The 26,717-nt window shown below is 37.6% G+C and overlaps 4 protein-coding genes across 6 annotated transcripts in view; all 4 read right to left on the bottom strand.

Moving 5' to 3' along the window:
* Positions 1 to 144: 144 nt before the first annotated feature.
* On the bottom strand, positions 145 to 6,715 carry ifi35 (interferon-induced protein 35). Of its 2 annotated transcripts, none has more exons than XM_007562106.2 (10): positions 6,625 to 6,715; positions 6,306 to 6,332; positions 6,047 to 6,118; positions 3,977 to 4,135; positions 3,047 to 3,163; positions 2,828 to 2,972; positions 2,191 to 2,300; positions 1,938 to 2,121; positions 1,744 to 1,850; positions 145 to 812 (listed from the first exon to the last, which is right to left on the bottom strand). In XM_007562106.2, exons 2-10 carry the CDS (start codon positions 6,318 to 6,320, stop codon positions 597 to 599), a joined length of 1,125 nt encoding a protein of 374 aa, XP_007562168.1. In that variant the 5' UTR covers positions 6,321 to 6,332; positions 6,625 to 6,715; the 3' UTR covers positions 145 to 596. The 2 variants fall into 2 exon arrangements, with proteins under 2 accessions (XP_007562168.1, XP_007562169.1); XM_007562107.2 differs by lacking the exon at positions 6,625 to 6,715 and adding an exon at positions 6,432 to 6,602.
* Positions 6,716 to 7,757: 1,042 nt separating this feature from the next.
* Positions 7,758 to 9,930, bottom strand: rpl27 (ribosomal protein L27). Its single transcript, XM_016676392.1, has 4 exons — positions 9,850 to 9,930; positions 8,939 to 9,108; positions 7,923 to 8,033; positions 7,758 to 7,842 (listed from the first exon to the last, which is right to left on the bottom strand). The coding sequence occupies exons 1-4, from the start codon at positions 9,928 to 9,930 to the stop codon at positions 7,794 to 7,796; spliced, it is 411 nt and encodes a 136-aa protein (XP_016531878.1). The 3' UTR covers positions 7,758 to 7,793.
* Positions 9,931 to 12,308: 2,378 nt separating this feature from the next.
* rundc1 (RUN domain containing 1) lies at positions 12,309 to 18,133 on the bottom strand. 2 transcript variants are annotated; one of them, XM_007562103.2, is made up of 6 exons: positions 17,546 to 18,133; positions 16,516 to 16,524; positions 16,258 to 16,416; positions 13,988 to 14,186; positions 13,805 to 13,900; positions 12,309 to 13,658 (listed from the first exon to the last, which is right to left on the bottom strand). In XM_007562103.2, the coding sequence occupies exons 1-6, from the start codon at positions 17,924 to 17,926 to the stop codon at positions 12,790 to 12,792; spliced, it is 1,713 nt and encodes a 570-aa protein (XP_007562165.1). In that variant the 5' UTR covers positions 17,927 to 18,133; the 3' UTR covers positions 12,309 to 12,789. The 2 variants fall into 2 exon arrangements, with proteins under 2 accessions (XP_007562165.1, XP_007562166.1); XM_007562104.2 differs by lacking the exon at positions 16,516 to 16,524.
* Positions 18,134 to 19,661: 1,528 nt separating this feature from the next.
* Positions 19,662 to 26,717, bottom strand: part of grna (granulin a) — a 15,103-nt gene continuing 8,047 nt past the window's right edge. The window contains exons 11-15 of the mRNA XM_007562221.2: positions 26,602 to 26,714; positions 25,363 to 25,698; positions 22,718 to 22,954; positions 21,020 to 21,277; positions 19,662 to 20,420 (exon numbers count right to left, since the gene is read on the bottom strand). Of these exons, the coding sequence (XP_007562283.1) occupies positions 20,277 to 20,420; positions 21,020 to 21,277; positions 22,718 to 22,954; positions 25,363 to 25,698; positions 26,602 to 26,714 (1,088 nt within the window). The 3' untranslated portion in view covers positions 19,662 to 20,276. The remainder of the gene's footprint in view (positions 20,421 to 21,019; positions 21,278 to 22,717; positions 22,955 to 25,362; positions 25,699 to 26,601; positions 26,715 to 26,717) is intronic.

Raw genomic sequence — 26,717 nt, 5'->3', positions numbered from 1 at the left:
ACTACTGACAGGCCACAAAATTCATTAAATTAGAAATGCAAAAAATTGTTTCCTGTGATTTTTTTATTTACCTGCTTAACAGTAAACATTTTTAAAAATTAAATCTGTATATAATTGTTAAAATTTTTTAGTAATTCTTATTAGAACAAAATTAAATCAATTGTTTTCTGTTTTGTTTGTTTTCACCGTTCTTGATTGTAATCAAGGACAAAACACAAGCATTTCAATGTTTTATTGTATTTCTAATATTGTTTAAAGAACTTAAGTGGTTAAATGAAAAATTAGCATTATGTGTCCATTTAAGGGTGTAAATATCCGATTAATCGTCTGAATAATCAATTAATCGTCTGAACAAACGATTACCAAGAGTCGTTTGTTACAGCCCTAACATAGATGTATATATATATATGCGATAAAACTTGCACTAATTTTCATCTGGAAATCTAAATTTCTTTGATTTTCCAGTTATGCACCGTTCACCATTCCGATTATTCCCAATCAACAGATAGAGCAGAGTTCGGCTGAGGTCCATCAGAAACCGAGTCCAGATGTTTCTCAGAGGGCTGGCGGTCAGTTCGGTTCTGGAGCAGCCGGTTCTACTCCTCCTCCTCCTCTCCAGGTTCTGGGGCGGCGCTGCCGAAGAGCGCCAGGGTCTGCTGGCCCACCGGGTTGTACAGGAAGGCTTCGATCTCGCCGCCACCGTTGCCGTTTTTCTGGAAGTGGATCTCCAGCATGTCCTGCATCGTCTCCCGGTCCATGACGTCCGGGATTCCCGTCAACAGGACGGTCCGAGGGCACATAGAGGTCCGGGTCTGGAAGGTCCGGAGGACACAAAGACAAAAATTAGAGAGAGAATATGGAAGAACATCAGTGCTACTGAAGAAGAAAAAAAAGGAATTCGACTTTTTCTCGGAATTTGGATTTTTTTTTCCCAAATTGACTTTTTCTAAAAAAAAAAAAAGAAAAAAAAAAGAAAAACAAAAAAAAGGGCTTTTTCCATAGAATTCTGACTTTTGTCTCAGAATTTTTACTTTTCCCATAAATCTAACTTTTTCAGTTAGTTTTTTCTGTAAAAATTCATTAGGAAAAATGATATATGTATATTTTTTTAAGGAAATAACTTTTAGAAACAAGTCAGAAAAATCTGACTTTTTCTCTGAATTATTAGTTTTTATCTGAATTTTGACTTAAAAAATCTGGCTTTTTAGAAAAAAATAGGAAAATTCTGACTTTTTCTCAATTCTGAATTCTTCTAAAAAAAAGTTACTTAAAAAATCCAACTTAGAGAAAAGCCATTAAATTTTGAGTTTTTCTAAAAGAAAAAAAAGAAAAAAAAAAGAGTATTTGGTAAAAGTCACTTTTTAGAAAAAAGCCAAAGAATTAAAATTTTTTCTCAGAATCCCGACTTTCTAAAAAACAAATTACTTCCTAAAAATCCTGGCATCCTGATTTTTTCCCTCACCATTTTGAAAGCAAATAACCAAATTTCTTCAGTTATGTTGCATGAACAGTTTCTTTCTTTCTAAATTGTGTTGGTAGATTTTCTTTTGCAAGACTAGATTTGCCTGATGGTTCAACAATTTGATTTCAATTCTGATAAAAAAAAGAAGAATTATGAGATTAAAATCAAAATTCTATTAATTTATTTAAATTTTTGTTGGCCTTAATCTTCTTCCGTATAAAGAGTTAAAAATGTGTTTCTGTATTTTTATTTCTGAGTGCGTTTTCCCAATATTTTCTCACCTCCAAGTTTGTGATCTTTCCGTTTACGAAAGGCGTCACTCTCACTATGTGCTTGTTTTTGTTGAAATCTACTTTATGGTGTTCTGTTAGTGCCAAATCTTCTGCAACTGATTGGAGAAAGTTCAGAAGAAGAGTCAGTTTAATGTTTTCTCTCCAACTGTGAAGTCAGAAAAGCAGAAAACATCCGTCCTCACTGTTGTTGTTCACGAATGTGATGACCACCGTCCCCGAGTCGGACAGGAAGTGGCAGGAATCCACCTCGCCGCCTCCATGTTTGGACTTGGAGAAGTGGATTTCCAGTTTGTTCAGCAGCATCTCCGTGTCCATCTTGGGCAGGTTGGACACCAAAACCCGGTGAGGACAGATGTCTGTGTCAATCTGCGGTTCAAGCGGTCAGAGGTTACAAATGGGAGCATTTCGTTTCGTCATCATGGCGATGGATTTTACCTCCACCAGGCTGGGCATCATCAGGTGAACCGGCTGGGCCTCCACCGTGATGTGGCACTCTGCTCCCAGATCCACCTTATGCTTCCTCTTTTCCAGAATATTCGCCGCCACTAACAATCACATGTTAACAAAAATCTCTGGTTAAGTCAAGTTTTAATGCCCATTACACTATTTGCACAGAATCTTTCTTAGGTAACGAGATTTCAGTCTGGTCACATCAGAATGAGATGTTTTAGGGGCTTCTGCCACTTTAAATCCAAATTAAGCTGCTACTGGCCACGCCCCACAACTCAACCTTTACACTCGCACGTGAAAATGGCTCAAAACATAAGTGCAATTAATAATAATAAGCCCCCTATAAGGATCAAATATCTATATTTTTCTACATCTACAGCACAAACAGCAGCAAAAACAGCTGAACAAATGTGCAGGAACTTAGCTTGGGTTGCTAGGTAACTTGCAGAACTCTGCTGAGGTTGCTAGGTAACCTGGAATGTGACTTAACAACATAGAGGTTTTTGAAACAGCTCATTTTTACAATTAACTTATGGCCAAAAGTTCTTTTTAAGAACTAAATGGAAGTAGAAAAATGTGCAAAACGTGAATTTTAAGCCGCTATTGACGTTTATCTTCTCACCGTCCTCCTCCTCGAACGTGATGAGCGCCGTTCCCTCTTCCATCGGGTACCTGATGTGCGGCTTCATCTCAAACTCCTCCGCGTCATCGGCTTTTCCCGTCTTTCCAGAGAAGACAAAATTCTTCTCTGGCATCTTGGAGAACACCTGCGACGGAAAACTGCGTCATTAGTGGAGACGCTCAGGAAGTCGGGCTGCGGAGGAATCAGAACTTCGCCTACATGCGCTCGCTCCTTCAGTTGGGCGTTTTGGGAATCTTCCTTCTCGAGTTCAGCCTGAAGTCTCTGCAACTCCTCCATGAGTTCGCAGTCCTCCTGCTTCAGGGCGTCCAACTTGGCCTGAAGTCAGACAAAACACATTCAGGAATATTAGAGCTAATTTCACAAAAAATGCAAAAGTACATAAACTTTGTGTGTTATTAGGATTTCATGTGAATTTTTCGCCCATTCTTCAGTTCAGGCTCCGATTCAGGTCTGGGCTTTTTATATAAATATGAACTTCCTCAAGGCAAACACATTTTTCTTTTTTTCTTACAGTCTGTATGAGATGCTGCTTCATATTTAATATCATTTCAGATTTTTTTGTAATTTTTGACCAGATTAACTTAAAAAAAATAGCTGTTAATGTTACAAGTTAATTTTCTAAGCCACTGTAAAGTAATTATGAGGGATAAATAGATATTGACATTTGATAATACCACTGCTTTTATGGCAGAAGTTAGCAATAAATAAAAAGAAAGTTTCTGAGATTAACCTCAAAATTTTGGATTTTTTTTTTTCAAAAAAATTTCAATTTTTGAAACAGAAATTTCCTTATTTTTTGTAGAAAATTTCTGAGAAAAATTTTCACATTTTCTGAGTTTTTTTCTAGAGAAAGTTTGACTTTTCAAACTCAGAAATTTCCCTTTTTTTCTAGAAAATTTTAATAATCTCAAAATTTCTAGTAATTTTCAACTTGAAACTCAAGTTTTGTTTAAAAAATTAAGGAGATTTTTTTCCATCTACAGTGACCGCTACAGATTACTGTCTGATAAACTGTTTCATTAAGTTTAGTCATTTTCCATATCCTGTGCACAACTCCTCCTTCTTGAAAATGCCATAAAACTTTAGTTTTTATTTTCCATGCTGTGCTGCAGACAGACGCACTCCAACCTTTTCAGCTGCCATCTGTTCTTTGAAGGAGATCTGGTCTTTCTTCAGACCCTCCATCACTTTTTCTGTGCGCTCCTTGAACTTTTGGGTCATTTCCTGTCGTTCCTTAATGGAGACCTTTAAATCCTCCTGCTCTTCCAGGATCACAGAGTATTTTTTCTGAGGGGAAACGGCAACAACAATCACTTTTTGGTACATGTGAACGTCTGAAAGCTGTGAAAAGTTTCAATGGAGACACGTTAATGTTTTAGCATTAGCATTGTGCAGAACGGCTTACCTTCAGGTAAACAATGTAAACAGGCTTCAAATAAACCCAGATTTTATGGCAGCAGTTTAAACTCCTCTTAATCCACTACAGGTACCAAGAAGGAATACATTTCTACCAAAAAACTAATACATCTTGGAATTAAAATCTGAGCTCTTAAAGAAAAAATGTTAAACTTTTGGGAATTTTAAAAAAATCAAATATTTTTCGCTTTTTGGATCTAAGAAATGTCAATGTTTTTCTCAAAAGTTTCTGAGATTTATCCAAAACCGTCTTAATTTTTTCTCACAATGTTTTGACTTTTGGATCTCAGAAATTTTCTAGAGAATTTCTTAGATTGACCTAAAATTTTGAGGTTTTTTTCCATAAAATTTTGACTTTTAGAGGTCAGAAATTTCCAAGTTTTTCCTCAAAAATTTCAGAGCTGAATCTCAAAATTTTTTTTTTTTAAATTTTGAATTTTTCTAGGTCATACATTTTCATGTTTTCTTGAAAATCTCAGATTAATCTGAAAATGTGACTTTTTTCAACTTTTTGAGCTAAAAAAGTTTCAATTTTTTTCTAGAGAACATTTTTTATTAATCTCAAAATTCAGAATTTGTTTCTTGTAAATTTTTGACTTTTTGAGCTCAGAGAATTTCCAAGTTTTTTCTGAAAATTTCTGGGATTAAATTAAAAGTTATTTGGTGGAAATGCTCTCCTTCCTTCCTTTCTTTCTACACCGGCCCTAAGCGCCTTTGTACAAACATTAGACTGAATATTCACGGAGAAACAATCAGATTTTCAATTTTCAATCAGAAATTCAAACCTCTGTGCTCCTGAGGGATAAATCTGACTAATTTCTCTTTAAAATATCCCAGACACAGGCGCGGAGCTATGGGGGGGTGGGGGGGCTGCTGCCGCCCGGCCCGGGCCCGGATGGACGCCCATGGGGGCCCAGCTCGGGAGGTGCCAGGGAGGAATGGTTCCAAGTTGCCTTAATTTCTGATTATAGACGAGAAAGTGCGCCCTCTCCTGTTCAGAAAGGTGTATGTAACATAAAAATTGCTTTCCCTCAATGGAATATATAGTAGTCAGTCCCAGTGACTGTTTCACTCACGGTTTAGCTGATGTGCTTCCTGGGTAAAAATCAAACACAAACGCAGCCCAAACCCCCCCGTCCCCCCGCTCAACAGTTTCCAGCAGCGCAGGTGAAACACGTGAGGGGCCCGGTCTGGATGGCAGACCGGACCGACGCAGACTTGTTACGCTAGAGCCCAGACATATTTATCACATCCCCGACTTTCTAACCAAACAGCTAGAAACAGATTTAAAGACGAGCAGCAAAAGCAAATGAGGTGGATTAGCAGAGCTAGCTAACAACATATTTTTTCATCCAGGACATTTTAACTGTCAAATATCATCTCTGCTGCCTGGAAATTGAGATTATAGTAGTCTTCAGTCAGAGGCCTCTTCAGATTCGTTGCAAGACTGACTGCTATTGGAAATCAGTAGATACTTGAGCAATGAGTTACGACAACATTTAATTCTGCTTTGGGATAAGACCACTAGTTGTTTTCAGCTAAATGTAATTGAAAAGAGGAAAGGTAAGAGAACATTAAACTAAAAATGTGTTGATTTTAGTTGCATAAAATCAGGAAACTGTTAAAACTGGAAATTAAAACTGTAATGAGGAGTTTTTAATCTCAAAAATAGATCTAGTGAAATTAGATGTTTCAGTGGGAGTCTATGCTGCAAAAGATGGGTTTATTTTAAATATTTTCACAAATCTCAGAGTAAATATGTATTGTAGTTGTATTTTGCACCTCGTATTCCTTGATTAGAGCCTGGATTCCCTCTATTGTGTCTTCATTTTTGTCAGTCACCAGGGAAAAATCCTGACAAGAGCGAACAAACAGTAAGAATCTGAACACAAACATTAGTCAAATACTGAGTTTTAAATTAAAATGTTCAGTGAATAAACGAGGAAAGCAGTGAAAGGTTGATTCTGGCTAAAAGGGAAACGGAAAGTGTTCCTGTCTTTGATTATATGACAAACAATGACGCAAAGAATCTTAATCTCACCTCGTCTGACGACATGGTGAAAGGAACCTGAAATAATTCAGATTACATGTTTAACAGATTAAAACAGTTCAAAACCGTCACGCAGAGTCAGATCATTACGTAAAGAGGATTTATAAATATGTTTACATGCTGTAAACAAAGAAAGGCGCAGTCAGGTGAACTTCAGAGCCAATCTGGAGGCCAAATTTCAGATAACAGTAAATCTTAAACTTGCAGTAAATCTCAGACTAACAATTTAACTTTAAATCAAAACACAAAGCGACTAAATAAAAACAAATAAATGCATTTATGAGAGAACAGCAGCTCGTTTCTGACCTACCTCTCAACGACGATCTCTGCTCTACAGTGTTTTATTCTTTCAGTTTCTATTCTCGAACAGGAAGAGCAGCAGGTACCGCTTATCTCCACCAGGGGGCGAACAGCCGGAATACATGACGATGTGTTCAGGGGCTGTAGGAATTCCAACACTTTACCACCACGAACCGCTATTTTAACACCCTAAATCACAGGTGTCAAACTCCAGTCTGGAGGGCAACTGGCCTGCAACTTTTAGATGAGCCTCTGCTGCACCACACCTGAGAATAATTAGGTCATTAGCAGGATTCTGGAGATCTGATCTACACAAGGAGGAGGTAATTAAGCCGTTTCATTCCAGTGTTTTGTATCTGTGGCACATCTAAAAACTGCAGGACAGCAGAGGACTGGAGTTAGGCGCATTTCAGTGCATCAGAAAAACAAACAAAAAAATTAGTTATAAAAAATTTACTTTATAGAACAAATGTTAATCTTCATGATTACACCTGAAAACCTCAGGTTCAGGTTCTCAGAAAATTAGATTACATGAGAAAAGAAGATGGTTATTTTTAATATTTACACAACTACATGGAAAACTGCTATGGAAAGTTGAGTGGAAGGAAAAAAATAACTGCAACAACAAAATTCAAAGCAGTGTGGGCTTCCTGAACAGATCAGGAGCATTTTATGATTTAAACCCGATTTCATTTTCCTGCCTAAATAACTGAAATAATAATAAAAAAAGACACTAAAGCCAACTACAATATTCAGTAAACTCAGTAAAAACAATGGCACATGATAAATTTACCTGATTTAAAAACTATTGATTTAAGTGTATCACAGTAAGTTTAGTCAGTCTGAATATTTTTTTTTTTATCTTCTCTTATTTTTTTGCTTATAGAAAGTTCTGAACTTAAATATTAAATAAAAATAAAACAGGAGCCCCAGACAATTATTCAGTTATGATGCACATTACATGAACGCACTTTTCAGTTGGTCCACATTTCTGCATTAATGTGTTTTATTGCTTTAATGTAATATTTTAAAGCTTTGAATTCACTTGAAATGAATAGTTTTTTTTTACTCATTTCAGAAAATAAAACTCATCATTTCCAGTTCAACCAGAACCAAAAAACAACACAGAGTCCAAATGATTTGCATTTATAAACATTTATTTTGTGAAACCGAGTGAAATTAGAATCGCAGCTTCTGGAAGAACCACTTGTTCTTGCCCGTCTTGTACCTGGAAGCAGAAAAAAAGAAATTTAGCAAGAAGCCAACATGTTAATGTTGGAAACTGTTAATGTTGGAAACTGCTCTGACCTCTCCTCAAACTTGACCTTGGCCTCCCGCCTGGCTTTGCGTTTGAGAGCAGGATCCCTGAAGACGTCCTTGTTGACGACGGTTTTGTCCAGAGGAATATCCACCGAGTATCTGAGGACGAAGAGGAAACGAGTTCAACTACAGCAGAGAGACGTTCAAAAACTATTTCTGTTCACCTCTTCAAAAAAACGAGCGGCAAAAAAAAAGAAAATGATGAACTGATTAGAGCAGGAAAATTGATTTTACTAATCAATTGGTAATGCTGACAATAATTCTAATGACCAATAATTCTGACATCTAGTAGATCATTCTGGTGATTAATTGATTATTTGGGTGATTAATATGTAATACTAATGATTAATTCTGATTATTAGATTAAAAAAAATGACATTCTGCAGATTTTTCCATTTAACCACTTAAAACCTTTTATTAAATATTAGAAATACATTGAAAGATCCAAACAATTCAATCCCAAATCCAAAATAATGTAAATATTTTATTCCAATTAAAATGCAATAGCAGCATTCCTTTAGAAACATGGTGAAGCTAAAACACATTTACAAAACGTTTTAATCTTAAATGCGACATGGATGTTTTATTTTCTGTAGTGGCGACTTTGGTTAAGGTCTGTATACTATTGTTACAGATTAATTGATTACCAAATTGTTTGATGATCATTTCAACAATCGATTAATCACAATTAATCGTTTCAACCCTAAAACGTGGGAAAGCAAATCAGAGTTTTAATCCTGAGCTGATTTGCTCTTTGAGTGGAAAGTTTGGTGGATAAATAAACCTGAAATGTTTTTATCTGCTGACAGAAACAGAATCCAATTAGAGACGCGCCAATCAGGTAGCAGCTCTGATTTAAACAGATTATCCCAATGTACTGTAAAAGCTTATATTATTAACCTTTTATTTTTATGAAACACAAGAGAAACGAATGGGACTGAAGCGTTGTGGTTAGGATGCATTTAATGGACTGGAGCAGAGAAAAGAAAAGGTGAGTTTCTGACCTGGTGGGCATGAGGTGGTTGTAGTTGAAAACTTTGACGAAAGCCTTGATCTTGGATCTCTTGGCGATCTTCTTCTTGCCCATGATGGTGGTCACCTTACGGGGGTAGCGGTCGATGCCGGCGACCAGAGCGTGGCTGTAGGGGCGGTCGGTGGTGCCGTCGTCGATATTCTGCAAAGAGAAGAACAACAAACAGTTTACTGCCAAATAAACATTTCATTTACCTCCTAACCCATCTAGTTAGACAAAAAATGAGACTGGAGAACATTAAACCTCCAAGTCTGTCAGTAAGTCTTAATGCAGCCGTTTGAAAATTTTGGGGTATAGAACCACATTAGTGTCAGATGGTATTCTCTTTATTTGGTGAAATGATCAGAAGTGGGTTGTTTAAAAAGAAAAGGTCAGATAAGAATCACATCAGGGGGAAAACAAGAACAATGGATTTGGGTCACATTTGATTGAAAGTCCTGCTAATGATCTAAATACTTTGCGCAGAGCAAATAAGACGCCAAGAACAATTTACAGGAATGTTAAAGATAAATTTCACACTAGAATATTCTTCTAACAGCAAAAAGTCAATTTGGTTTGATTTTATGTTTTTAAATGTATAAAATCAGCAGCTCAAACAATTATGAACCAGCCACACTATTTGTTGACATTAATAATAAATTGTCTTTTTTTTTTATGTAATTGTTGATTTAAGCCATGGAACGTGAAAGTTTGATTCACTTGCTGTTTATTCATTCATTCATATCCACACAATCAAATACACTTTTTAACTAGACTAGCATTTCAGACAAATTTCATACTGTTGCCTTGTAAAGATGAAAACTATGAACCCAGTCTCTACATTTTGTATAAATATATTTTCTTTGCTGCAGGACAGTAAGTCCAGGAAACATCAGTTTATACCTTGACGATAACAGCTTTGCGCCCGGCGTAGCGTCCAGCCAGGACCATCACCACCTTCCCCGGCTTCATAAACTTGCCCATTTCTGTCAGAAAGGAGTAAATCTATTAAAATCGACACAGACGTAGCTCAGAATAATCAGATTTTATTATCGCCTTGCTGTTGCTCCCGGACAACCAAGCTAGTTAGCATTTAGCTAACTGTAAGCTATCAAACAAGCGTGTTTATATACGTAATATTCACTCTGTTAAGCACTTTGGATGTTTCTAAAGTTAGATGGGTTGCTTGACAAAGAACACATCCACATAAAATCAGAATATGTTAAAATAATTATATAATACGCCACTAAAAGTAAGGTGCAGCTTTAGCCCTAAGAAGGATGCCATGTTGGAAAGTGCGCTGGGGAAGAGATCCAATAGCAGCAAAACATCTAATTTTCATCTTTAATCAAACATAAACTCACTAAATATCCGGTCGAGTTTGACACTAGGGAGGGTAATCTGTGCAATACCGCGGTATTAACAACATATTAGCCCAGATTAAACCCGATGGAAGTGGATTATTTTGAGGAAAAATTCACTCACTGAAGCTTCTCTTCGGCAGCCGCTAACAGGAAAAGGAAGTCCAGAGGGCAAACGTGGAGTACGTCACTTCCTAAATCATTTTATTTTGGAAATATCGGGATTATCTTTTAAGATTTTTTTTTTCCCAAACATCTAAACGTAAAATGTAAATACTTTTTACATTTCAAACATGTTTAAAATTTTAGCATTTTAAAATACGGACTTTAAATAAGTACGAACTTATTACGGACTTAGGAGGAACTTAAAGGGTCCTCCTTTCTTTAACATTTGATTTAATAGTATTGAACATATACTTACTTAATATTCTGTATTTCTCAACATTATGGAACTAGATTGTAGAAAAAGAAAACCTAAATTCTGTAAATTATAAAGAAAAAAAGATTATTAACAATGTTGTATCGCAAAGTAAAACACATGACTGATATATAATATTTGAAGATTGGGATACTTTATTATGTACACATTAATACACAATGCATAGATAGGTAGAACGGTAGATAGATGAGGGAATGTGGCGCCCCCTGGAGGTTGCAGACGAAAGAAACGGAGATAAAAAAAAAAGACACTTCATTTACTTAGTTTATTATTTTACAACTGCAGGTTTACATTAAATATAATAAAACCAAAAATAACAATTCATATGTTCCCACATACCATCTTCAATTAAATAAATATAGCATTAATTGTTTTCAGTGATGCTCCCAGATTTAACTGCTACGATTACAGAACAGCAGCCACTTTAAGTGTTTAAAGTGATTTATCTAATAAATAAACATAAACAAAAGCAAAAAAGTGTGGAGTAAATATACCCAAAACACAACTGAAGTTTGGAAAAGTGCTCTACACTGAAGGTTTGACACAAACGCATGAACAAAATAAACAACAAATACAAACTAACGTCAGTTTAATAGCATCTACGGTTCATACATTCAGGTTTTTACGGACATGATTTGCTGTTCATGGAAAATAAAATTAAATCTGGAATAAAAATGATCACCAGCAGCAGCTCAGTCAACAAGAAAACAGTCAGAACTGAAACACAGGAACACATTCGGTGGTTCATTTGACCAAAAAGCTGCAGGACAACAGCAACCACCCATACACACGTAGAGCTTTTATTTTGGTGATTTTTGCTACACAGAAGCTTCCTGTTTGCGTAACAGCATCCAGAGTTACAAACAAGAACTAGAGAGTTTATCAGGAATGTGTCTGCTCCTCTTCCTTCACTAACGGTATCCATGGCAACGTACACTGCAAAAACACAAAATCTTACCAACTATTTTTGTCTAGTTTCTACAGAAAATATCTCCGTAAACTCAAAATAAGACAAAACTTCTAAATGTAAAATGTAAAATAAGAGTCAGTAATTCCACAATATTGATCAATATTTCATCAATATTGATGAGTTACTTATTTAAAACCAGCTCTGTACAAAAACACTGTAAGATTTAGTGTTTTTGCAGTGCATGTCTCCTCAGGATGTTTGCTGCATAGGTTGGGGCGCCAGCAGGTCCAGCAGAGGAAGAAGCTGCTGAGCAAAGGTCACAAAGATGTTAGCATTAGGCTAAAGGCTAAAGGTGAGGTCATCGCAGGTGACTACACTGCAAAAACACTAAATCAAAAGTATTTTTTCTCTATTTTCTTAGTACACTTAAAATAAGACAAAACTAACTCACAAGCAACTTTTCAGCAAGATATAGGAGCTTGTTTTCAGTAAATAATGCTTGAATATTCATAAAAAAGTACACATTTCCATGGCAACAGGATATTTTTCCCTATGTTAAAAGTGAAACACTGATTTTTATCAATATCCAGTAATTACTGACTTAAAGCAAGCTGGTATTTCCTGCTGAAATGTTACTTGCGAGTTAGTTTTGCCTTATTTTAAACATAATAAGACATTTGAAACACTTGGTAGTACTTTGTGTTTTTGCAGCGTAAGGCATGTTTAGAGAAGCAGGCCAACACATTCATGCACACGAGCTTAACGGGTTAGAGTACACTGCAAAAACACTAAATCTTTTTGGTCTAGTTTCTTAGTACACTTGAAATAAGACAAAACTAACTTTTCAGCAAGATATAGGGATTTTTTAGTACATAGTTCTTGAGTTTTGATAAAAAGTACTAGTTTCCATGGCAACAAGACATTTTTCCCTATGTTATAAGTGAAATAATCTGCCAGTGAGTTATTTTTTATCAATATTCAATAATTACTGACTTAAAACCAGCTGGTATTTCTTGCTGAATTGTTAGTTGTGGTTTAGTTTTGTCTTATTTTAAGCGTAATGAGACATTTTGAACAGAAGCTCCTGGTCAGACTTTGTGTTTTTGCAGTGGCCGCCGCCGCAGAGCGCCTCGTCAGAAGGCGTCCTTGATGTTCTTGAGCTGCCGCACGGCCAGGTCCACCGGCAGGTTGAAGCGCAGGTGGCTGATGCGGCCCAGGATGCGCAGGGCGCCCTCGAAGCCCGTCTGGGCCATGTAGCTCCAGCTCTGGTAGTGAGGCTGGATCAGAACGGACGACTTGCAGAGCAGGTTGATCCAGGAAACCAGCCGCTGCTCGTTCAGCGCCATGCACACCAGCGCCTTGAGCTCCGAGTCCGGCCCGCGCTTGTAGCGGCCGTGCTCCTTCAGCACCGAGTGGACGGCCCACAGCAGCGAGTGTTTGGGCGTCACCGTCCCCGGGCCGCCGCCCACCTTCAGGCTGAAGGACTGCGACAGCTTTCGGGCCGGCGATTCCACGAACGCCTTCCCGTTTTTGGACTCGTAGTACTTGACGAAGAGTTCCCAGGGGTGCATGGCGAGCGGGGCAGGGCGGTAGGGCAGCAGGCAGGAGATGGGCGCCAGCACCAGGCTCATGGTCTGCGAGGGGCAGAACAGGCCGTGGGCCAGCAGGTCCTTCAGCGCCACCGCCAGCTCCTTCCTCACCGCCGTCGTCAGCTCGTCCCGGGCGCCCAGCGCCGCCGCCGCCCCGCCGCTGTAGCTCACCACGTGCTCCACGGAGGGATGGCGCCGTGAGCCCAGGACCCGGACCTTCTCCACGGCCGCCTCCAGGCGCTGCAGCAGGGGGCCGTAGTCCCGGCCCGGACAGTCCTGGGGCCAAAGGTTCTGGGGGACGTGGCCGGCCGAGCAGCCAAACTGACTGGCAGCGAAAATCTGCAGCACGGCCAGAGCCTTCTGGATGAGCTGCAGGCCCGTGTCCCGCATCCGCTCAGCCTGGACCGGGTCCACTGTGGGGGGCAGAAACACAGGGAGAGGCAGTTTGATGAACTGGGACTCTGACGGTTTCACCAACTATAATTTAAGACCATTACGAATTAGGTTTAGGACCTTTATCACTATTTTAAGACTCTCTGATTGCCTGTAATAAACTGACCTTTCTTCTTCATCCCTGCAGCTCTGCCGTTGGCTCCGTCCGCTTTCGGCTGCTGACTCCGCACTCCGTCTGACAAAAGAGGGTTCCCCACCTCATCTTTAGGAAGGAAAGACATAAATATGATTAAAAGAGACAATCTAACAAGAATAAACCCCAGAGTGATCAGGTGTGTGTCCTGCATACCCTGTATGAAGTTAATGAACATCTCCAGGTCCCTGATCTGCGTCTTCAGCTGCTCCACCAGCTGCTCCTTCACTCGGGCCGGGTTCACGATCTGAGCGATGGCGGCGTCCACCCGCTGCCTCAGCTCCTCCGGGGACAAGTTCCCGATGTCCTCGTTCAGATTCACGTCCAGCTTCTTTATCAGCTCGTCAATGATGACCTGGAAACAGAAACAGGCTGAAGGTGAAACCGGAAACAAAACATGAAAATCACTTTGGGGGTATTTCCATCAAGGTTTGGGCATGAAACCAAACAAACTACAGCCAGGGTGTTACATCAATTCTAATATTATCTTTGGCTTTTTAAAGATTTAATTTTTGAAACATCTGGATTTCAGCTTCCATAGTTTGGACTGATGTCAGCACAAACAAGGCGGCCATCTTGTTTGACAGCTTCTATTTATATGAACTTTGAATTCAGGTCAATATTAGGAAGAGGTGGGCAGACAACCAAAAACTGCACTCAAGTAAGAGTATTACTACTACTACATATTTTTACTAAAGTAAAAGTATCAATCTAAGAACTTACTCATGTAAGAGTGAAAAGTATCTGGGAAAAAGTCAAATTAAGTAACTGATCAAATTATTTAAAAATTACATCATCAGACGGACCACAATATAAAGCTAAGTGGAAATTTTTGTATTTTAATGACCAAAATGACAATAATTCATAAAAGTAGCAAAAAATAACAAAATCAGGCAAAAGAAAATTTTTCCAAATCAGTTTCTTTGAATAAAAAACTTATGAAGCTTTAACAGAAACTGCAGGTGTGTGTCTGATGAATTCTTGGTTAAAACATGTTTGTTTTCATTTAGTGGGTAAGAAAAAGAGTATTTTTTACAGTGCAGTAAAAATACTCCTAAAATTACTTTTTTACGTTTTTGTAAAATAATCTTATTAAAACATTTTGGTAATAAAAGACATGTAATTAACATTTAATAGAAAACCTGAAAACACAAAACTAATAAAACTGTGTTTTTAAAAAAAAGAAAGAAAACCTGGAAGTAGAGACCGTTGCCTTGTGTTTTTCTTCCTGTCTGATTGTTATCAGTAAACGCCATTAGCACCAGAAAAAATATATTTTTGAGGAAAAGAAAAAAAACTGGAAACTGAAAGATATTTACCCTCCTTTTATAAGGAGGTAAAGAAACCTCACCCAGTTCCTGTCATGTCAACATTTCCTCATCTAAAAAAATTCATTGTCGATTTTCATCACACTAATCAGAGAATTCCAGAAGCCGTTTACCCGTGACTTCCTTGAATGCAACACTGAGGTATGCAAACACGGAAAGTGTTGCTTCTGGGAAAGCCAAACAAGCAGCTCATATTTGTCTAAATATAACTTCAACTCTGCACAAGATTTCTCATTGGTAGGAGAGCACAGAATTAGGGATGCAAGTTATCAATGAATGAGTTAATCTATAGTTGATTGATCTTATTGACTAAAGATTAATCGATAAGCGGCCAATTCCTCTTTCCATAACAAAAAAGGGCTATATTTTTCAGAATATACTGAATTAAAAAAAAGCATCTAATTTTAGCATTATTTTGTGTCGGCTGGAATTAAATGCTGACTGAGTAAATAGAAAATTTGCATTTTTCTCATATTAATCTTTGGCATATTCATAAAATATAAAAAAAGGACCAATTGGGTTGTTAAAGAATCAAATATGTGAAACATGACGGAGAATTACGGGCATTGTAAACAAAAAAAAGTCAAAAGTCAAAAATTTATGAGGAAAAAAGTCAGAAATTTTGAGCTCTATCTCAAAAATTTTGTACAAAAAAGTTGAAAATTTCTGAGTTTGAAAAGTCAAAAATTTGCAAGAAAATACTCAGAAATTTTGTAGAAAAAAATTAAACATTTCTGACAGTTGAAACTCAGAAATGTCCAAGTTTTTACTAAGTTGGACAGTTTCTCTTTACCGTTCTGGGGTATCAGGCTCCTTCAGGATGACCAGCGGCGCCCTCTGCTGGCTGGCGGTCAAACTACAACACTAAAGAAGATCTAAGCGGACGTTGTTAGTTGATGATTGGAACTCATTTTAATCTAATAAACCACTAATTAACATTTAATGGTTATTTAATTGTTTGCATCCCTAATCTGAATGTTTCATATCTCAGCATGTTGGACTTAATATGCCTGATGTTTATAAGTGGAAGAACAACCTGTGGATTTTATGATGTGAGACGTGACGCATGAGATGTGACGCATGTTTGCATTTCCACACCTTCTGCCTCTCCATGACGACGGACTGTGGCAGCGAGTCATAGCTGCCCTCCTGATAGGCGAAGCGCTCCAGATCGTCCAGCTGCGTCTTCAGCTGGACGATGAGATCCTTTTGTTTTTCCCTCTGCGCCTCCAGTCGCTCCCGCTTCTCCCTCTCGCTCTGACAGGACACACACACACACACACCGATTATGAATCAACCACACACACGCCTCTCAGAAGCTGCTTTTGGCGCAATGTTTACACGAGATCTACTCACCAGATCTTCCTGCAAATGAAGCATGTGACAAAAGAAACAAAAGAGGCTTTTAAATTAAACACAACAAGCTGAAAATTCCCATCAGCAGGAAAAGCAGCGGGAACAAAGCGGCTGTTTTTAAAGCAGATAGTGATCTGCTGCTGCAGGAGGTTTCAACAAGGCAACATTTCCACCACAGATCTGGAAACACCATGGTAATTATGCATCTGTATTAGCAGAAAAAACACTTCGCATGCAGCATAAATTAAAGCTTGCATTAGAAATAGAAAGGATAAAAAGCACTGGTAGTTCTGAATGCAAAAGACAATGTGTAGCATCAACATTTGTGTCTAAAAGAATGTCTCTAAACTACGTTTTTTACTAAACAACAAAAAATTCCACCCGAGTGCATGCTTTGAAAGCAAAAGTGGTTTGAGTTCTTAGCTTTTTCCAGGAAAAACTGATATTTTGTCATAGCTTAGTTCTGTGTAAGACATAAAATATAAACAAAGATATTTTTTGGACTTAAAAACAGAAACACTTGGTGTAGTATGAATTTATTTTGTTTTTCTAACAAAGTTATGACTTTTCAAAGTCAGAAATGTCCTTTTTTTGAAAAAGAAGAAAATTTCTGATGTTAATCTCAAAATTTCTTTTCATTCTAACATTTTTGATTTCTCAAACGTGTACATTTTCAGCTTTTTTCTAGAAAATTTCTGAGATCAATCTAAAAAATGTCAATATTTTTATAATAAATTTTAGATTTTTTTAAACTCAGAAATGTCCAATTTTTTTTTTTTTTAATTCTGAGATTAATTTCAAAATTTTGGAGTTTCACCCTTCCATCTTTTTGTTCAAATTTTCATTTAGAGATAGATAATTAAAATATTTATTTGCCAGAACTCCGATTATTAAATGCTTCCTTTTCTGTTAAATATATTGTTTGTGTGTTTACCTTCCCTCTGATAAGCCTAACCACACCAGAAACAATACTTTTATATTATTAAACCATTAAATGTATTTCTGAACCAGAATTAACTGGAAGTCTCACCGAGTTCTCCAGCTGCTTGGCATCTTGGGCTCGGCAGCCCACGACGTGCGGGCAGCCCCTGAAGGCGAACTCCTCCAGCTCGGCCAGCATCCTCTCCTTCTCCTCGCTCTGAGCGTGAACTATCTGCTTCAGTCGGAACTGAACCTGTGCGAAGTGCGACGTTAGCGCTAATAGAGATGAATTCAACAAGTCCTGCTCCTCTTCCAGCTTCATCAGCCGGGCGGCCATCTCCTCATCGGTGGCCGACGACGAGCCTCTCTGCCTCGGCCGGCGGCCGCTCTCCTCCTCGGGGCTGGCCACGGCGCCCACCGGTGCCCATCGCTCCCCGGCGCTGGCGAACACAGTCTCGCTATCCGAAGCTGACAGCTCCTCCGTGGACATTCTGGACGGTGCAGATCACTTCAGAGTTTCCTTCACCCACCGTCGGTTTGCCGACAACGTATTCCCGGTGGTTATTTTATTAAAACTGCGCAAAAATGAAGAGGATCATCGCCAGAGAAACAGGTGCCTCGCCATCTTGGAAAAGATGATTCATACGTAAACAGAGAAAAACGAAAGTTAGCTTCCACAAACAATGACACACCGGAAGTGGAGGGGATTTACCTTCAAAGTAAAAGCATCTCACAAAAACAAACAGCAAAGTCAGCATTTAGACAGACAATATTACTTTTTAAAGTTAGCGTGATAAACTATCAAATTATTGTAAGCGTATATTTTTTGTTATAACACACACAATACAAGTTACTCTTTAGACCTTCACAATAACGCCTAATAATTTTGACTAAAATGCGTAAGAACGAACAAATGTTTTAAAATGTATCTCTAATAAAAATGGACGATAACTTATTGCATTGAATTTCCACAACAGAATGACATTAAAAGAACCAGCACTTTTTTTTTAGGGATTTAATGTTTTATTCATTTATTTCAGAAATATAAGTTTACAGGTTGTCTTATTTATTTTATTTTTTTTCAAAAGGTTCTATATTTTTCGGCCTCTGAAGAAGTTTTATTTAGCTGGAGTGGAAATTTCTCTTTGGACTTTAAAGTTTGCAGAAACCCTGCTCTAATAAGCAATGGCATCATTATAATCTGGGCTTTCCCGAGACATATTAGTATTTAAACTCATTATCCTCACATTTTATTACATGAAATTAACAAAATTAAGAGTATGTCTCCAAATAAAAAGAGCCTTCATAATTTACATATAATATTTATACAATGACAGTAAAATGCCATAACTTCCTTGAGTTTCCCTTACTTTTAAGTTGACGTTGCATTACATTTACCTTTCTTTCTCTTTTACGTCGCTTTGCGCAGGTTTGTAAAGCTGCTCTTTAACTCTGAGTTCACAGGAAACAGAGTTGGTTCTAGAATTTTCAAAATAAAATTTTTAAATACAAATTTTGCTCAAATTTTGCTCTAGGAAATGTAAATTCTAACCGGTACTGTTACATTTATATATGGATGCAACAAGTATAGAAGACAAGTTTTTTTTTTTTTTTAAAAGACATATTTTATTTATTTAACATAAAACTGGTATGGACGCAATGCATTTTCCCTCAATTATAATGGTTTAATTGGTTTTCAGTTGCAAATTGACACTAATATGTAGTTTTTTACACAAGGGGAATTCAAAGTATAGTCAGAGGGTCATATGTAGACTTTGGAATGATTTTGTAGAATTCAAGATCAATGTGAATTTGGTTTGCCAAACACAAACAAAAAATCTGTCAGACAATAAGCCCAAAACATGGGAATGTTTTAAAACCTATCCCTTTTAGACAAAAATCAGACTTTAATATCTTGTATTATTAACATACTGTAGTTTGTTTATTGTAAATAAAAGTAAAAAAAAATAGCTTTAACAATTCTAATTAAAAGAAAAAAAGATATTCTAAAAATGTTCAGGCCCCTGAGTATGATAAACCTGATATTTTGGCCAAATTATATTTATATTGCCTATATGGCTTACATACCATCAGCACCCACCATTATAACAGAACAGCTTGGAAATAGCTGTTCACATAAAATACAAAATGTTTTTCTTAATAATGCAGGTTTAGTTTAAAATTGTATTGATCATGTTATTACACAAAAAGAATGACAAAAAACATTTTAATGTAATTTCTTCTTTATTAGTTTCATGGAAAACACAGAAATCATATTTGTTTTTTAATTAAGTTGCACCACTTAAATTAATAGTTTTGCCCGAAATCAATAAGTTTGATTGATGAGAAAATTAAATGAATAATGATCGGTACTTTCTTTTCAATTCAATATGAAGTCTCAGACTGATTTACCAACAAAATAAATGCTAATCATTTAAATGTAACAGTCGATTCCAAACTGTCACTGGTTATTACTGATTTGGAGAAAAAATACAGATTATTGACAGAGGAATGCAGATGTGAACAAAAGGCAGCTGCAACAGATCATGACAACAGTGATTTAGTGATTTAGTGAGAAGATTTATGTTGCATTCGGAGTGTTTCAGTTTTATTCTTGATTTGTTAGAGTTTCAAGTATCAAATTATGTGTGCAGGAGAAAAACAACCTTCTGTTGCACCAAACCTGCAGACAGAAACGTTTCAATCCAAGCTCACGTTCCCTAACAGCCTCCTTAAGTGCAATTCATTTTTACTGTTCACCATTTAGCACGTTTTAGAACAAAGTATTAATTGTATTTTATATTTATTTTCTTCATGTAAAAATTAATTTCAGCATGTTTTCATAGAATTAGAGCTCTCTTCTTGTTGGTGGAGAACATGTTCCATGTCTGCCAGTTGAGCCCAGAGTTCTGGACGCAGGAGCCTTCCTCTGTGCAGGTGTAGCCAGCGGGACAGCAGTGCTTCATGTCGCTGCAGCACACCGCCTGCAAGGCCAACAGAGGGCGCTCTAGGTTAAATACATCCATGCAACTCATGACAACAGCACATGATTAAAACATTTTTATGATACATTTCTATGGCTTGCTCCCTTAGTGTTGTTGCTCACGTCAGACAACAGAAAATGCAGTCTTGTTGTCATTATTGTACAAATTCAGACACAATTTCACAGTAATTAAACATATTCTCTCAAGAAAAGCACAAGAAAGTAAACCTAGGGTCAGAAATTAGTTCACTAAAACTGGAAATAATTTAAAAAGAACCTCTGCGACAAATGAAATAAGATAATAGATTAGAATCAGAATTCTGAGTTTGATGTCAGAATGTAATAATTTTTTTGTGGCACTAATCTTTTTCCATACTTATTCTTAGAAATCCAGAAAGTATCCATCTGGTCTAGTGATCAACCACTGGAGTCTGCAGCATCAAATGCATCAGAAACTTAACGCTGGAGAGTTGTTAAGATAAATCTGTGCATTTTGTGACACTGTGATTAAAGAACTTAGTCTAACTTCACAACTGATTAATTATGGCAAATAAATGCATAATTCAAGGTGTGTGTGTCTGTAAGTGAAGCGTTTCCTACATGAGGAGCCGGGCAGCAGCCCCAGGTGGTGGCAGACGTCCTGCAGCAGGTGTTGTCGTCCGGGCAGCTTTTCTGCTCGTCACACTGGACGACTCTGTGCTTCAGCGGCGCGAGCTCAAGATGGTACTCCGGCAGGTACACCGGTATCAGCGGGAGCGTCTCCAGCTGCAGCAGGATGAGCTTCTGGCAGCTATTGGAGACAACGTCGCAGGTGTAGCCCTCTGGGCAGCAGTGCTCCTTATCCGAGCAGCACACCGCCTGAACAGAAACACCAAGTCTTACATTACAACAGCAAACCCTGCTGCACTCAGCTTCCTTTACAAATGTGCACAAATCTTTTTGTTATTGTGCTTACATTGGAAAATAATAATAATACAATTTCGCAATTCTTAGAATTCTGAGAAAAATAAAACTGTTCTTTAAAGAGGAGGCTGCCAGACGGCAATGGGTGAGAAAAATCATGCAAAAATAATAAATTAATCTCATACACTTTTAATTTGTACTTCAATCTTTTTTTTTAATATAAAATATAAGTTAGAATAATTTATTTTAATGTTATTCCTGATGCTCATTTTCTGATTTAAATTATTTTCATGTTCATGAATCTATTTATTAGCCTTTTGAACTAGTGTGATTTTTTTTCTCATCACACAGTTTACGTCAGCTGTCAGCAAATTACGGCACTCCACATTCCTCCTGGTGGCGCTACGCCAGGGGTGTCCAAACATGCAGGATGCCTGGAGGCCCGGCATCCTGCATGTTTTAGTTCTCTCCCTGTTTTAACACACCTGGATCCAATGATGGTTCGTTAGAAGGCCTAAGGAGAACATTGACCTGCTGAAAAGGTTGTTACTACCACCAGGGAGAGAACTAAAACATGCAGGATGCCGGCGCTCGAGGACCGACTTTGGGAACCCCTGAGCTACGCTAATCTGAAAAACGACGATGGCAAAAGTTGTTTGCTCAACAGTAATTAGATCTATTTATTTTTATTTATTTTTTTTGAAAATTGTATCTTCTTTTGAGAATCCATTACCCTTAAATGTAAACATAATCACAATATTTTAAATTTTTTTAATTCTGCACAAAAAATTAACCAAAGTATGAAAAAACTAAAACTACTACTATAACTAATAAAAACTAAACTAAAAAGTAAGAATATTTAACTAATAGCTAGCAAACACGCTCTAAAACTTCCACTGTAGTTTTGCTAAATGCATCTATTTCAACACGGGAGAAAAACCATCTTCTCCTAGCGCGAAGAAAAGCAGAACACGTGAGGGAAGCTGTGGTGTTCCCATTAAGCGGGTTTATTTTCGTACTTTGAATTTGCGCAATTTTGTGGTCAATGGAAACGCAGCTAATGTCAGCGTGTCCGAGCAGCAGCAGCACGTTACGCTTTACGTCCTTACAGATTACGCACTTATCAGGCGGAAGAAAAAGTAGTTCCAATCAACTCCGTCTCATTTAGACATGATCTTAATAATTTAGTAACTTTCTAACGTGCTCTTCATAAGCTACATTATCTCAAATGGATGAAGTATTGATATTTGGATTTGAGAATCAAATTTAAAGCATAAAAGGTCTGGTATCGGGAGATATCGATATTGCAGTATCAATCCGCACATCACTAACAGACACTGATTTCAACACTCAACATTTTCATGGTGGAGGTTCGGAATCGGCCGGTAATCTCACATTTTGCAGCGGGCAGCAGCCCCACTCGCCAGTGAACAGTTTGCAGCAGGAGGTGTGTTCAGGACACTGGTGGTCGTCGTCGCACTGGACATTGTTGGGATCAACCTGGACCCTCGTAATGGCGGGGAGTTTGGTGTACCACGGGATCTCCACTTCTCCTCTGATGCACGTGGTCTTGTCCTCGTTACATTTGTAGTTTTCCGGGCAACAATGGCTGCCGTCGGCGCAACACACGGCCTGGTAGAAGAAGTGAGAGTTGGAAGCGTGACTTTCACATCAGCCAAGCGGTTATATTGTTACTTCTGCTTTCTTCAGTAGTAAGACCGAACTCTCAGCCACAGGGAAAAAAGATGCATTTACTTTTAAATTCACCACTTCCTGTGCCATGATTTGACATTAAAGACACCGACACTTATCTCTCATGACAGTACTTAGATCAAAAACCGAAACACAAGGATTTATTTACACAATGTAATTTTTTTCAGGCACTTATTACTGTTAATTTTAATTATTCTGGAAAACAGCTAACATAAACCAAAAATGTAGCTTTGATATGGCCAATTATTATTATGCTCTGACAGCCATCAAAATTAATTTAAGCCATAAACTGAAAGAACACAAATATTACCAAGTTTTTTTGTCTAGTTTCTAGTGCAAATATCTTAGTACACTTGAACTAAGACAAAACTAGTAGACAAGTAACTTTTAGACAACATGTAGGAGCTTGTTTATGTCAACAATTCCTTAATATTGTTTAAAAAACAATTAATGAAATTAAAATGCTCCAGTAAGTGTAATAAAACTCAACAGATTGTTTTTTGGTCAGACTGAACACTCTGCTGCCTGTACTCTGGTGAAGTGTGACAGTTGTGTGGGTGATGATATATTTATTCATATGACAGAAATCAGAATTGAAAGTAAGTTTAAAGGCCAGAAATATCAGCTGGGTTGTCCGTGACTGAATTAACCGTCTAGTTTCAAATCTTCTCTGTGCCTTTTGCAGCATCGTTTAATTTGACTCTTTTTTTAATGCTGGTGGTGAATTTTGCCTCTTGGATGCCAAATATAAGCTTTTTTTTAAAAATGTTTCATCAGGTTATCAGCTTAATTTAAGTCTTTATTTCCTTATATTGATGGAAAAGTTCCAGTTACATAATTTAAAACATGTCTTGTTATAATTGAATTAATCTGCCAATAACTAGTAAAGTACTTTGATTTGTATCAATATTAAGGAATTATTAAATATTGACAGATCAAATTTCTTGCTGAAAAGTTACTTATAAGTCAGTTTTGTCTTATTTAAAGTGTACTAAGATTTTTGCACTAAAAACTAGACCAAAATATTTGGTAAAAATTTGCATTTTTGGAGTGTAATTATTTAAATATCTATTATAAGTAAATATACGCCTCTCGAGAAAATGAACCAAAATATTTCCTATTATGAGGAATCTACATCAATAATAGGGGTTACTATTCTTGTTTTACAACTTACTATTTACATTAAATAGCTTCTTCCTGTTTGTTTGCACAACTTTGACATTTAGCTTCATTTGCAGGCATTCATTTCTACGACTAACTTCTCCTTTTTTACCACAAAAGACTCAGACTTATAGAGCCATTGTGAAGTTGGATCGGTATCTGTACTGGAAGGCTAGCCATAATCAGCTGTGCAGTTCTAGTTTTCCTTCAATAAATGAAAATGCATTCTGGTACTTAAACTACATTATTATTAAGAAATTAACGCAGTTCAGATTCATGAGTCACATTTTTATAGCACTGCTTTGGCTATAAATTCTTTATAAGTTTAATTATGCAGCTTAAGAGTGTTTACACACCTCAAAGTTTGGTAAACTCGTGACTAAAGTTGCAACATTTTCTACATTTCTAGCTGCTGTGGTTCAGTTTCATACAAGAGTGAATTTGGGTCATTGTAGATAGAAAATTTTAAAATGTTTGACTTTTGTAAATTTTCTGAGTTTGAAAAGTTTTTTCTTTTTTTTACTTTTTAACATGTTTCTAGAAAATTTCTTAGATTGCGTAATGAAAAAATATCTGAGTTTTTTGGCAGAAATTTACTTCTATTTTTCATCTACAATGGCCTTAATGCAGCATTGTGCTTCCACACTGCACTGAACCAAATCTTTAGAAAACCTGTTCCCCTCCTCGCCTGTGGGGGCGCTGCACCAAGAACGACTGAGGGAGATGAAACAAAACCTCTGAAGAAGACAGAGCAGAACTTCCTTTTTCACAAAATCTAAACAAACATGAAGAGGATTTTACTGATTGTAGGATTTCTCTTTTCTCTTCGGCAAAAGACGGTGAACCATTTTTCCTGTTAGCGCTCGGTTAGCATGTTTGTTCTGGTTGTATTTACCCAGAATGCTCTGCCCTGTAACCCATGTTCTGCTTTTTTAACAGTCTCTGGATCGTTCAAAATGCATTCAAATTGTGCCTGAGTTCACTTCAACCAAACAGAGACTGAAGTTTGGAGGTGGATCAGAGTTAACTCTTTTGGTTCGTGTCAGAGTTCGATTACTCATTCACATCTCCTCAAACGAACCAGACTTTCTAGGAAAACAAACTCTACTTGGATTAAGCAAACTAAACCGCGCTAACATGAGTGAACCCTGAGTAGCAGAACTCACCTTTGGCAGTGGGCAGCAGCCCCACTTTTTACACGACTCTATAAAGCAGCAGGTTGTATCCTGAGGGCAGCTGGTGTGTTCATCACACTGATTCCTCTCTTCTTCCTTCTCCTCTTCTTCATCACCTTCCTCTTGTGTGGGTCGCTCATCCTCTTCATTGGTCTTTGCTGGGGTTGTCACCAAGCTTTGGGTTGTTGTGGTGGGTACCGGAGTGGTGAACGCAGCGACCTGCAGCATGAAGGGCGTTGAGGCTGAAGCTTGTAAACAACCAGTGCTGGTCGGGTTACAGGTGGTGCCTTCAGGGCAGCAGTGTTCATGGTCGTCACAGCAGACCGCCTAGCAAATAAAGTGTCAGATAAAAATAAAATACAATAGCAACCATGGGAGAAAGAAGCATAATAGACCACCTTTACAGGTGGTACTTGATACCTTCTGAAGGAAGTGTCTGTACTTCCTTCAGAAATTAGTGTTCATTAGCGATTTAGCAATACCTCTGCTGTTATTCAATGCCACGAGATGATATAGACGATACAACACATTGCATCCAGAAATATAATTTACTACTTGCCATCAGTAGCCAGCGTAGTAGAACGCTAGTAGAACGTTCTACTACGAACCAAAAGAGTTAACTCTGATCCAGAGTTAACTGGTTCAGAGTTAACTCTGATCCACCTCCAAACCTCGGTCCTTAGTTTAATCCCTAATATTTAGGGATTAAACTATTATTAAACTAATAATAGTTTAATCCCTATTATTAGTGATAGATTAGCAAACAGTGGCTGATTAGCCAATTTAAAAATCTGCTCTACTGATAATCTGCCAGAAAATTGGTGTGTGGGTCGCCTTTTTATTTTACAGAACCGAAATGGACCAAATTCTGCAGCACATCTACATATTAAGGTTGTCAAAGTCAAGCTAGCATAACTGAGCTACTTTCTTTCACCGTTCTTTTTTAACTAAAACTTTTTCCTGACAGTTTTATCTAGTTGTTGTAGTATTGATGATAAATAGTAAAGCATTGCATCTCTTTTTCTTTTATATATCATAAATACATTTAAGATTTAGCACATTATGAGAACAATGCTAGTCATTGTCAACAAGCAGATTTTTAGCCACCAGCAGATGAGATGTTGCGATGCAACGACTTCATACCTACTATCTACGAGTTTAGTCCCTAAAACGCAGCTCCAGAAACTATGTTCTTCAAATTCACTGGATGTCAAATGTTGGTTTGCTAACCTTAGGTAGAGGACAGCAGGCCCAGGCACCTTCCTTGTTTTTGCAGCAGGTGGAGCCATCAGGACAGGCGGCGGTGTCGTCACATGGCACATTCTTCACCTGTACATCCACACCTG

The sequence above is a fragment of the Poecilia formosa genome, unplaced genomic scaffold (assembly GCF_000485575.1).
Source record: "Poecilia formosa unplaced genomic scaffold, Poecilia_formosa-5.1.2 Scaffold134, whole genome shotgun sequence".
NCBI lineage: Eukaryota > Metazoa > Chordata > Actinopteri > Cyprinodontiformes > Poeciliidae > Poecilia > Poecilia formosa.
The sequence above is the reverse complement of the archived record's forward strand: the minus strand, read 5'-3'. Positions and strand labels throughout refer to the sequence as shown.

Excerpts from the sequence above, each read along its gene's own strand:
- ifi35 (XM_007562106.2), bottom strand. Across the intron at positions 4,136-6,046 it reads CTCTAATCAAGGAATACGAG|AAAAAATACTCTGTGATCCT; the intron begins GTGCAAAATACA and ends GTTTCCCCTCAG. Across the intron at positions 2,301-2,827 it reads CACGTTCGAGGAGGAGGACG|TGGCGGCGAATATTCTGGAA; the intron begins GTGAGAAGATAA and ends TGTGATTGTTAG.
- rpl27 (XM_016676392.1), bottom strand. The coding sequence starts at position 9,930 with ATGGGCAAGTTTATGAAGCCGGGGAAGGTGGTGATGGTCCTGGCTGGA. Across the intron at positions 8,034-8,938 it reads AACCACCTCATGCCCACCAG|ATACTCGGTGGATATTCCTC; the intron begins GTCAGAAACTCA and ends CTTCGTCCTCAG. Across the intron at positions 7,843-7,922 it reads AAGGTCAAGTTTGAGGAGAG|GTACAAGACGGGCAAGAACA; the intron begins GTCAGAGCAGTT and ends TTCTGCTTCCAG.
- rundc1 (XM_007562103.2), bottom strand. The coding sequence starts at position 17,926 with ATGTCCACGGAGGAGCTGTCAGCTTCGGATAGCGAGACTGTGTTCGCC. Across the intron at positions 14,187-16,257 it reads TCGTCATGGAGAGGCAGAAG|GTCATCATTGACGAGCTGAT; the intron begins GTGTGGAAATGC and ends TTCTGTTTCCAG. Across the intron at positions 13,659-13,804 it reads TGCAGGGATGAAGAAGAAAG|TGGACCCGGTCCAGGCTGAG; the intron begins GTCAGTTTATTA and ends TGCCCCCCACAG.